The 12,243-nt window shown below is 52.0% G+C and overlaps 1 protein-coding gene across 3 annotated transcripts; it reads right to left on the bottom strand.

The window, feature by feature from the left end:
- Positions 1 to 503: 503 nt before the first annotated feature.
- On the bottom strand, positions 504 to 9,302 carry RABIF (RAB interacting factor). 3 transcript variants are annotated; one of them, XR_010839161.1, is made up of 3 exons: positions 8,845 to 9,051; positions 3,998 to 4,645; positions 504 to 3,589 (listed from the first exon to the last, which is right to left on the bottom strand). XR_010839161.1 is itself a non-coding variant. In XM_059059582.2 (2 exons), the coding sequence occupies exons 1-2, from the start codon at positions 8,968 to 8,970 to the stop codon at positions 4,400 to 4,402; spliced, it is 372 nt and encodes a 123-aa protein (XP_058915565.1). In that variant the 5' UTR covers positions 8,971 to 9,302; the 3' UTR covers positions 504 to 4,399. The 3 variants fall into 3 exon arrangements, 1 of the variants encoding a protein (XP_058915565.1); XR_010839160.1 differs by having other exon boundaries at positions 3,853 to 4,645; positions 8,845 to 9,028; XM_059059582.2 differs by having other exon boundaries at positions 504 to 4,645; positions 8,845 to 9,302.
- Between the last annotated feature and the right edge of the window lie 2,941 nt (positions 9,303 to 12,243).

The raw sequence follows: 12,243 nt of genomic DNA, 5'->3' as shown, positions 1-12,243 counted from the left end.
GATATTTAAAAACTAGAACATTACCAACCTTGCAGAAGCCCTCCTGACGCTGCCCTTCCAGATCATGTCCCCCACGCCTTTGTCATAAATCAAGTATCCATATGCATGCTGCTGTTTCTGAGAGATTTTGTTTTACCCTTGTGACAAACTGTGATGTCTCTCCAAAAGAGAAATTCTCCCATCTGGTTTTTCTCCATGACCGTCTTGGCTAGTCTTAGTCCTCTGCACTTACATATAACTTTTATTTTATTTTATTACTTTATTGAAAAAATATTTATCTATTTATTTGGCTCTGCCAGGTCTTAGTTGCAGCACTCGGGGTCTCCACTGCTGAGTGCGGGATCTTTAGTTGCGGCATGCATGTGGGATCTAGTTCCCTGACCCGGGATCGAACCTGGGTCCCCTGCGTTGGGAGCTCGGAGTCTTAGCCACTGGATCACCAGGGAAGTCCCCTTACATATAACCTTTAGAATCAGTTTGTTGAATTTCACACACACAAAACCTGTTGGGTTTTTGATTGGGATTTTATTAAATTTATTACATCAGTTTGGGGAAAAGTCAACATCTTTACAATTAGTCATGAGTTGGCAAAATTTTTCTTTAAGGACCAGATAAATATTTTAGGCTTTGTGGGCTAAGAGGGAAAACAGAGAATTTTATGTAGGCAAAAGCCATCCTTAACTCACAGGCTCCTGAATCTCAATAAATCAGATATCAGCCTGAATGGATCTGGGCTGTGGTTTTCTGGCCCCGTGAATTTGCTTGTTTTCCTTTAACGTCTCTCTGTGACGCTGTATGAGGTTTTGCGTTGCGGGCTTGCGAATCTACTGCCAGCTCCCAGTTTCCTAGTTCTCTCTCCAGCTGTGTCTAATCTTCTATTAAAACCTTCCAGTGAATTCTCACTTTTGGTTTTGGATTTTTTTAGATTCTAGAGTTCACTTTTTTTTCTCACATGTCTGGTATCTCCTCTACAGAGTAAGCAGTTATTTTACCGTCTACATCTGAAAGCCCCTGTTTCCCCAGCCTCAGTGGGCCTATTCCCATGGTCTTTTGTTTTACTGGTTTTATCATCTTGTCTCATATGCTTGGTTACATTTTATTATATTCAGGATATTGTATTAGCAAAATTGTTTGCAGAAAGAATTTGAAGTTTAGGGTGGTGACACTTTCCTCTAGAGAGGGTTCTGGTTTGCTCATGCCAAAGGCCTGTGGCAACGACCACTTGGGATCACCTTAATCCAATTTCAAGGGATGAGATTTCGAGGCTGAGCTGCAATCCGTCTTAGAAACTTTCTACTCCCCACCCTGCTTCGCCCTGCTTCCGGGGGCAAAGGACCGAGGGCCCCAACCCGAAGTGAGGGCCGGCCGCCTGGTCCACACCCTGTGACAGGCCCTGTCCCTGCCTTCTGCAAGGCCATCAGGACCACCCATCACCCTCCGGACTGCCTCCTCTAAGTTGGGAAACACCCCCAGGAGGAGAGCGTCCATCACACTAGGCCCACGGCCCGGGGCTTCCATCGTCTCCGTGGTCCCGATCCAGTAATTCTCCAAACTCGTGTTAGCGCCCTGACGCCACCAGACTTTTAAAGTACGTATGCGGCCTTTCGAGCTGCTCTCGCTGGGATGGTCAGTCCACCAGTACTGGGAGAAGCCCTCACAGCCACGTGGCGGAGTCGGGAGGAGCCTCACACGGTGCGCTAATAGCAGTGAAGTGCCAGTGCACCGCTGTCCGTCTTCAATTCTGTGTCAAAACAGGAAAAGGCCCTGGAAAAATCAACTGCTCCCCCACGGCAGCTGCAGCCTCGATGCTCACAGCCGCGGTCGGGTCGTGGGCTCCGCCTTCTGCCCCGGCGCACGCAGCAACCTGACCCACAAGGGTTTCCCCAGAGCCCACCGTGTGTGGGGGGCAGGGGGACAAGCTTCATTCCACGACAGACACCGAGGGGCTGATTCCTCAGCCGACAGACCCCAGGGTAAATCCTAAGGTGCAGGTTTCAACCCTCCTCTCTGTTTCCAATTATACGTTCTTCGCAAGGACGTGCAAGGATCTAATTGTCACTGTTTAAATAAATGCCTTTCTTTCTTTCAAATCAAGCTGAAAAGGCAGAATAACAACTCGATATTTTGGCTATTGGAGGAACGAAGTTTGGGAATTCTCAAGACACAAAACACAAATGACCAGTAAATATATAAAAATTTCATTAGAAATAAATGCAAATTAAAACAATGAGACACTATTTTTCCTCCTATTAAAGCATCAACAGATTCATTTAAGATAATAAATACCCAGTGTTAGGAACTGCTGGGGAGGAGGGTAAAGCCGCACAGCTGTTCTGAGGTGTGCACGTCAGTCAGCAGAGCCGTGAGGACGGACACACCCTGCAAGCCCGCTGCTGCCGGCGCAGCCGGGGAACCAGTACAAAAGCCTGGACAGATTCAGCTACAAGGTTGCACCTTATATCACATGGCTTAGGAGAGGCTGGAGACAATCTAACAGTGGACTGTAAAGTAAATTACAGTACAGAAATACAACGGCGGAGATGGACATCACCTATGTGGGAAGTCAGTATTTTGTTAAATGGAAAAAGCAAGTTATGAGAGTACCACATGATCTCATATTTGTTTTAAAAACCCTACATCTATTTATACAGTACATACAGAAAAACTGAGAAGAACGTAACACCACATTACCATCGGCAATCTCTGCATGGTGAAAATATGAATGATTAAAAACATTTTTATACCTACTTATTTTTTTAACATCTTTGTTGGAGGATAATTGCTTTACAATGGTGTGTTCGTTTCTGCCCTACAACAAGGTGAATCAGCTCTACATATACACATATCCCCATATACCTACTTTTGTATTTATCTGCAATGAATGTGTACTATTTCCGTGATTAAAAAAGGAAAGAAAAGTAAAAGTCTAATTTAAAAAACGCTTTGCCCAGGTTTTGGCTCATGATACAAGGGGCCACATGTCCCCAGAGGCATCTACGTGGTTTTGTTCCTTCTGACCTGAGTGGATATTCTCACAGTTTTTCTGCAAATGCCATAATCATGGACATCTGACCATCCGTCTAGAAAACATTTCTCTCATTTTCTACCAGAGCTTGTGAGGCTACGGCTGGGGACGGAAGCCACCTTTCTAGGGGAGGAGGTTGGTGGCAAAACCGTGCCCAAGGCCCGCCCTTTAGTTGGGGGGGCCCTTAGACCAAGTTCTGGGGAGGAGGGAGGAAGCAACTGGAAAACAGCTCCAAAGGAATGTCTGTAAGGTCTCCACTTAGTCCTCATTTCCATTCTAGGTCTCCTGAGCCACAGAGGCACGGAAGATGGGAGGATACCCGGAACCTGGTTTCACAGATTCCTTCTGAGATGGTGAGTCGTTTCAGAAGAGAAATGACAGAACTGAGAATCGTACTGAACATCAAACTGTCAGAGCAACCCCACAGCTACAGAGAGAGGCATCTGGATGGAGAGTCTGTACTCTGTCTGGGTCAGTCTAGAGATTCCAAGTGAATCAGAAATCTGTGAGGACCACGCCCAGTGCATACAGTAATGATGACACCATCCACTTAAGAGGTCTGTCCTAGGAGCAAAGAGAGAGTTATATGAGTCCACGTGAGACAAACCAATGAACTCATGCACGATGTGGCAAAGGCCCGCCCCCTACGTCCCACACTCCCCGCTGACTCCGGGAGGTCTTGGGAACACAGCCAGGGCTGAGCTTCCCTTGGGGTAGCTGACAGATGGGGCTGGAAATCTGACTTTCAGCTCACAGGCTGAACGCAGTGCGGAGCTAATACAAAGGGAACTACACCGCGATTTGAAGGGAGGAGCGGCCACACCCACCTCGACAACAAAGTCACTGTCAGCCTAGAGGAGAGGCCCCGAAGTGCGGCCTGAGAGGCATGTCCAAAGGAATGCATCTCTGATTAGTGGCTTAAATACTGAAGTTTGGAAATGCTTTACTTTTAGAAAGAATAAATTACTGTACATAAAGTGAGCCACACAGCAGACGTCCGAGCACTCTCCCGAATGCGAAAAAGGCGGGTTTCAACCGTCAGCACCGTCACGAGCGCCCTCTGTCACGTGTCATCGGGGCTAAAAGGCTGCGTGACTGCTCTCTGAGGGTTACGGACAGGGAGCCCCAGGGCACAGGAGCGCAGGAGGCCGGGAGGGGGGCAGGCGTGTGGAAGCACCCCGTGTCCTAAGCCCGGGGGGAAGGGAGCTGAGGAAGGCGGTAATGCGCGTGCACTAGGCAGGAGGCCGGCGCCGGGGCCGTGGGGAAGCCCGCGGACGCGTGGTGGGCGGGCCGGGCCGACACGCGTGCCTGCCGGTAGCGCAGAGAAGGCGACTCGGCCGTCCCTGTGGGGGTGGAGCCGAGTACCCCCCTCAGTCACTCATGGGAGACCCGTTCCAAGGCCACATAGAAACTGTTCTTGTCGTCCAGGCAGTGCCAGCCGATGGGGCCGATCTCACAGTCTGCGCAGACCAGGAACTTGATGTTGCCCACGTCCTTGGTGAAGCCCACGTTCTCGAAAGTGAACATGTCCTCCACCAGCCAGTGCTCCTGCAGAAGGTCGCCCTCAGAACCGCCGCCCTCGGCCAGCGCCGGCTTCTTCCTCATGGGGGGGAGGCAGAGCTGCGTGGAGAGAACACAGCAGAGCCCTGCTCACTCCGCACGGCCCCCGAAGCTCCCCCGGTCCAGGCGCCCGGCGGTGGCCACCCCGTCCTCGCCCGCCTCTCAGGAGAAGGCGGAGGGGCGCTGCCTGGTTGCCGCGGTGACCGGGACGCCCTGGGGCCTCAGGGCCAGCCTGTTCTCCTATCGCCCTCCGCGGGCTCCTCCTCCCCACCTCCTAGTGGGGCGGGTCTGCTCCGCCCCCGGACCCCACGGGGCCCGCTCCTCCCCGACGCTCCGCTCCCGCGTGGCCTCCTCGGGGTCTCCCCCAACCGGACAACCTGGCCGAGCTGCCCACGCTGCCCGGTGCATTTGTATTTTCAAAAGGGGCTCAGCTGAGGCGTAACTGACGCACGCGCACAGATCCCAAGCGGACAGTCTGGCACATTCTGGCGCACGTATACTGCACACCCACAAAGCTCTACCATGATCAAGATAAGGAGCGTATTCATCACCCCCAAAGTTCCTTATGCGGCTCCATTGCCTACTTATCATTTCCGAAATCATCTTATCAGTTTACTGGCTCAGTTACTTACCGGGGGGCTTCCTCCACCGGCTCACTTCTCCTGTTCACTACCGCATCCCCACTGCACGGAACGGCAAGCGACAGAGCAGAACGCAAATAGGTGGGACAAGAGTAAACACAGGATGTCTGACTTCACGCTATTCCATCACTGTTGTTACGAAGATACTGGGTTTATCTCATGAAAGGAACATTAAAAAGGAAAATCTGGTTCTAGAATTCGGCATATTATCTCTAGGACCCTGGCACCTCCCGTTCACGAGGAGAAAGCGCGCGCCCGCTCGCACGCAATCCCTCTGGCTTCCCGCACGTGGTTAGCTGGCGCCTCAGCGGCCCCGCCGACTGCAGAACACGCCAGCCAAGCTCCTTCCCTGCTCCTCACTACGGCTGCCGCCAGGGCACGGAGTATGAGTAGTTCCCACCCCATGACCCACTTCGAATGCACCCCCAAACTCTAATAAAATAGGATGGCCTTAGTGTGCTAGCCTGGCATCGGCAATCGGGACAAAAGCAAACAATTGTAAACGTTTTTTAAAAATTAGACTGACATCAATCCCAAACAGGTAAATGCTCTGGTGGGGATGAGAATGTCAGGAAGTCCACAAGAGCTGCCAGTGTGTGAAAAACCCTGGAGCCTGCACTCCTGGACTCCAGGCCCGCTGACGCTGGTAGGGTATCCCTGGCAGGGAGGAGGGAGCGCTGATCCAGAACATTTCCCCTCCTTGTCCTCCAAGCACTCGGCTTGGCTTATTAAAACACATCTGTGCATCTCCCTCTGCTGTGTCACCTGAGGCTTCATCTGAGGACATCACAAAACACGCCAGTCCCCCTTCCTGTTATATTGTCATTCCAGCCACTCTTTTTGCCTCATCTGATGGTTAAATGAGTCCCTCATGCTTTGTTTTACCCTGAGTGAAAATGGGAACAGGCAGAGGCAAAGAGAGGTAGGAATCAAAACTCAGGAACCAGAAAACCTGAATTCCAGTCCTAAGCGTAATTTTCTGCGGGCCTAAACGTCCCTAGGTACATTTCCAGCCTACCTCCTATACTGTCGCTGTGAAATCACATCTTACCTAAATGCAAGAGGAGTGAAATGTGAGGGGAGAACATCGAAGACTATATGAGCATTAGCCCTCAGAACATGTCTAGCAAAGGAGCGCTCCCCCTTCGCAGTGCATAAGGCCACCTCTGCTGTCACCCATTTGATTAGTGACTAAAGGGCAAGACTATTACTAGCCATCCATTCAAGGGGTCAGTCACACTGGGTCCTGCTCCCTTTCTTCCTCAACATTCCCATTTTTGCTGAAATCCTGTTAAGTCAGACCCATGTATGTGTACTTGTCTGTGTACCTGTGCCTGGATCTCAACAAAGTAGAGGACAACGCCAGGGTCACGCTGTGTGATGTACCATGTGGGACACAATGAGGCTTTCTGGACAGACTACTGGGGTGGAATCTAGAAATTAACACCTAATTTGAGGCGGCCAACTCGGCTCTCTGGGGGCCAAAGCCACCAGACCCCTGACGAGGTGGGTTAGCTATGCGGCCAGGGCCCCGGCCGGCACCCCTGATCCCGGACAGGTCTCTGAGACGCATCGAACACCACGATGCTGACATTCTGCTGATGTCTCAATGAAACCTCTTTTGCTTTCTTCAAGAACTATTAACAGTACCCGTTAAAAAGTAAAATATTTTCTTTCTCTTCGTAAAAATACACTCTCATTATAGAGAACTTGGCAAGCATGCTGCACTACAGATGGGAATAAAAACTTACAGTACAAAGTAAACTTCTGTTAACCTTTTTTGTAATTTTTCCCCCTTCAGTGAGTACAGGTGGTGGTTTTATTATTTATTATTATTTTAAAGATACTGACATGAGAAAAGAACCCGCCATACATATGTGTGTGTATATATATATATATATATATATATATATATATGGCTGCGTTGGGTCTTCGTTGCCGCGCGTGGTTTTCTCTAGTTGCAGCGAGCGGGGGCTATTCTTCATTGTGGTGCGCGGGCTTGTCATTACAGTGGCTTCTCTTGTTGTGGAGCACGGGCTCTATGCGCACGGGCTTTAGTAGTTGCAGTGTGCGGGCTCAGTAGCTGTGGCTCACGGGCTCTAGAGCGCAGGCTCAGTAGTTGTGGCGCATGGGCTTAGCTGCTCTGCGGCACGTGAGATCCTCCCGGACCAGGGCTCAAACCCGTGTTCTCCTGCATTAGCAGGCGGATTCTTAACCACTGCGCCACCAGGGAAGTCCCTTGTGGTGGTTTTAAAACCACACAAATGTCCACAAATTCTCTGACAACCTTTCCAAGATGTGGAGACTGTGTCTCTCCCCTTGAGCCTGGGCAGGCCAAGGTGGGAGTGACAGGCTAGGCTAGGGAAGGCTGGGCCACTTTTGTAGGTTGACCATTTCTAAAATTCAAAAATGTCATATAAACGGAATGATACAATAGTAATCTTTGGGGACCAGCTTTCTTCACTCAGCATAATTCCCTGGAGATTCATCCTCCTCCAAGCTGTGGTGCCCGTGTTGTGGCATCATTCACCAGCAGAAGGCCCGCTAGGCTGTTTCTGGTTTTCGGCTCTTAGGAATAAAGGTGCAGTGAACATCTGTGCACAGTTTTGCGTGAACATGTTTTCATCCCGCCGGGGATAAAGGCCTGGAGAACACTTGCTGAGCCCTATGTTAGGTGCATGCTTAGTTTGAGAATAATGTCTCGGTTTGCTCTCATTCTCATCCAAACAATGCTCTATCCTTTCTCTCCCACAAGCTCATCTTCCACCCTCCTCTCCTGCCCCAACTGCCTTCTCCCTCAAAAGGTAACAAAGCAACTATTCCCTTCTCTAACTCATCACCCTTTCCCTACATTATCAAGCTCTCTGCTGTTTATTTCCTCTGTGACTGTAATTTCCTCTGCCCCAGACTGCCAGGTGAGATTTCACAAAGGACCGAGCCGGGGGTCTGAACATTTTATAAAGAAACTGCTCACAGGACTTAAAAAAAAACAACACGTCGGGTGATCGATGGCGCCTGCGACACACGGATCCGCTCCGCCTGCTCTAACCCTCAGTCTCACGGACTGAGAACTTCACTCCCTCATTTACTTAAATCCCAATGTCTGTGTCCTCCCTCACGCGCAGTCTCGGGGCAGCGGGCGCGGGACACGGGATCTGTGCAGCGGTGTGAACGACACTCCTAGTGATTCACGACGTCGGCGGGGATCACAGACCCGGGAGCGAGCGAGCGCTCTGCGGGTTCGGGCCTCGCCCGCACGACGGCCCCCGCGTCCCGTCCCTCCCCTCCCGTGCCCACCCGCTCAGTCCCTGCGAACCGCCCCACAGTTTCCCCGCCCACTCCCCGCCCCCCCGGGACCCGCGCCCACTCCCGGGGCGGGGCGTGGCGGCGCAGTGGGAAGGAGGCTGCGGAACGTGACAGCGGGACGACGAGCACCGACACCTGAGCCTGAGGAAGTAACGCTCAGGCTCCCTAGGTCGGTCTGCAGCGGCCCGGCGTCGGGACCCCGCGGTCGGCAGGCGCGGCCCCGGGGCGCCAGTGTCCGGTCGTGTGTCCGGGTCCAAGCCGAACGGGACCCGGTGTCGCCGCCCCTTACCCCCCCCGCCCGCGTCTCCTCACCTGCCGGCGGGAGAAGAGCGCCGTGCCCGGCTGCAGCACGCGGGAGCCGCAGCGCTGGCACAGCACCGCCTTCCGGTTCCGGCCGTCCGCCGACACCAGCTCGCTCGGCGGCGCCGCTGGCTCCATGGCCTCCACCCGGGCCCTTGGCGGCGACGCGCAGGCGCGGTCTCAGGGCGACCTCTTCGCACTGCGCAGGCGCGGTCTCGGCGGCGGCTCCGCTTCCCGGCCCTGGACGCCACTGCGCAGGCGCGGCCGTTCGCCGCCGCACAGGCGGCCGGGTAGCGGCGTGGTCTTGTGACAGGTTCCCCCTGGGACGTGACACAGCTTCTGCCCAGGCTCACCTGGGCGCTGGGCTTCCCTTACACTGAGTGAAACCTGAGCCAGTCCAGGTGTGCGTTTGGTCCCGTGAACGACGGGGACGTCCTGGGGTCAGAGCCCCATCCGCAAATCTCAGCCGCAGTGGCTCACACGGGACGCGACCTACAGGGACACCTGCCTGTGGGCGGAGACAGGCGCCTGGAAGCTTCAGTTGCTGCTGTTCTGATTATACTGACCACTAACTACGTGGCAAGACCTGGTGTTGACGCGCTTCCAGAAACGTCTCGAGTCCCAGTTTCTCTATGGGTCGGTCATAGTGCAGTGAGGCGGTAAAAGTCGGAAAGGCTGCCTTCCAGGGCCCACCGGTCCAGGCATGGCCCTAGAGCCACTGCTGGGTCGTTACACTGTATCTCACTCTGTCCGGTTGTCTTCAGATGTCTAGCTTACTAGTTGTGGTGCGGCAGGCGTGGCCTTCCTGAGACGGCAGGGGAAGGCGGGTAGAAGGGGAGCCAAGCCGCCTGAGAAACGTCTCATCTACCCACCAGCCCCCCGTCGGCGGCACGTTTTTCTTCTTCCTCTTTGTCCTTCATTAATTCAACGTTTGCTGAGCAATTACAGAATATGCTACACCCTGAGGATACTACGACGATAGGCACTTTGTACTGGAGAACACAGTTTAAACAGGAAGACAGACCCAAACCCAAGGACATGTGATAAAGACAATCCAGGGAACAAAGTAAATGGAAGCACAGATGAGGAGTAATGCCATATGGGGAGTCAGAAAAGGCTTTACCTAGGTGATACTTGAATTGGGCATTAAACGGTGACTAGGATTTTGTCGGGAGAGCAAGATTATTTCAGATAGAAGGAACAGTGTAATATATCCACAAGGGTGAGAACAAATTTAGGAATGGTTAAGACCACTGTGGACGAAGCGCGTGATACCTGGGGGAAGTGAGGGTGGTAGAGGGGGCAAGATCAGGAAGGTGCCGTGAGTCCAGATCACCATGGGTCTAATGTCATGCTAAGGAAGTCAAACCTTGTAACATGGACAATGGGAATCTATGGACTTTTAGGCCAGAAATAACTTTGATATTTACTGAAAATGTGCTGTATGTTCGGTATTGTAACGGCCCTGTCCGTGCTTTAGAAAGATAACTGATGACAAAATGGAAGGGCTAGACTGGAAAGCAAGAGAAGAGTAGACGTAAGGGTATCAGGAGACTATGCTCCAGGAGTCTGGGCAAAAGATAAAGTCTGAACTAAGTGGTGGCAGAGGGAAAAAAAATACAGGAATGGATTTGGAACAATTAAAGTAAACTCATGTACAACCTAAAAACTAATCGGATGCCTGTAATTGTGGTGGTGGTGACAGGTGACACAAGATGAAAGCAGCTTTCAGAGGTTGCATAACTTAGTGGCTGCCTGCCAGTTACGGGAGCTAGAAAAACAGGAGGAACCGCCAAATAAGGGGTAGCTGTGTGTAGGTCCACGAACAGGGGAAAGCACAGAAGATTGGGGAAGGAGTGGAAAGGGCTATGCAGCTGTGGCTTCTATCTAAGAACTATTTGGGAATTTGGTCTGAAACTCAGAAGCCAGCCATGAAGACAGCCCAGAGCCACGGGTTCTTCACCCCCTCCCCTCCTCTGCCTCCCCTGGTCTCTTCCTGAGTCTCACAGTTGGGTTTAACCAGCAGGCACAATCCCTCTGCTAGAGAAAGGCTGGCCGGCCTTTTTCCTGAACCTCCTTGGCTCCCCCTTCCCTTTGCTCTGGGAGTATCAAGATTTTTGCAGTTCTGCAAGCCTTCCGCGTAGCTGTGTGTATCACAAACAGCTGTTTGTGGCACAAATCGAGGCAAATGGAAAAAGGACTGGGGCGACTAAAACCCTAAAATTCAAGTGGTTACAAAACGAGCCCAAGGTTGCCTCTTCTTTATCCCCTGTGGTTTCTAAGTCAAGTTCAACTGTGAGAGCCCATGAATATGCAATTCAGATAACCTTGTACTGATGGGAGTCTCCAGAGATCTCTTACCTGTCTAACAGAGACACAGCAGAGCTAGTTGGCAAACACACAGGTGAATGGGCTGAAGAGACAGGACCTGCAGCTGATCCCTACGCCTGGTGCCCCCAAATGTCTGCAAGACAGGCACTTGAGACCATTGATTTTCAATATTTTCTTAAAAAAAATACAAACAAAGTGAACTTGAGGTCAGTACAACTCAGGGAAAGAGGAAAAAACGGAATTTCAGAGCAAAGGGAAAATGCCTCCTTCTTTAGGTGATCACGTCCCCACAAGCCCAATATCACAGAGCAGGAATGTCACTGCACAGCACAGGGGAGCCTTGGAGGGACAGCGGGTACCGAAACTAACAAAAGGATTTTACTTGTCGTTGATTATTCTGTCCTGGGATGAGTAAAATCCACTTTAAAGAGAGGGGAGGGGCGTTCTAATAGCAAAGAACTACATGTACAAAACAGCAGTAAAAACCACACCGTAGCAGAAGTATGCCCTTAAAAGAACGAGGGAGTAATCAGGCAGCTGAACTGCTAGGTGGCGGCCATCCCCGCCCCCTCTAAACAGTATGGATGCATAACAGTGGAGTGAGTAGTATTTGATTCAGCAGAGGAGGACCTTCCCGTATAGATGAGTCACGGCAGGGAGGACTACTGTGAAATCACAGGAACTTCTGGTTTATCCCTGGCCCACTGAAGGCCCACTTCTCCTCCACCTCTGCTCACCTAACACATGCTGATTCTGTCACTCTCTCAGTCCCCAGGGCTCAGAAATACCAGGGGGCCACGGAAAGACCCTCAAACAACACTCCCTCCTCAGCCTTCCAGCTGTTGCAAGTTCACTCGCATTCTACCACGTCCAGCTCCCTTCCCACACTACACCCAGCCTTGACGCCAACCCTGTACCCCTCTCTCCCCAGGCCCCCAAAGGTTTTGTTTTGTTTTTGGGGTTTTTTTTTTTGCGGTACACGGGCCTCTCACTTATCTCACTGCTGCGGCCTCTCCCGTTGCGGAGCGCAGGCTCCGGACACGCAGGCGCAGCGGCCACGGCTCACGGGCCCAGCCGCTC

The sequence above is a fragment of the Kogia breviceps genome, chromosome 1 (genome assembly GCF_026419965.1).
Source record: "Kogia breviceps isolate mKogBre1 chromosome 1, mKogBre1 haplotype 1, whole genome shotgun sequence".
Taxonomy (NCBI): domain Eukaryota; kingdom Metazoa; phylum Chordata; class Mammalia; order Artiodactyla; family Physeteridae; genus Kogia; species Kogia breviceps.
Note: the sequence above shows the minus strand (reverse complement) of the source record. Positions and strands in the feature narration are given on the sequence as shown.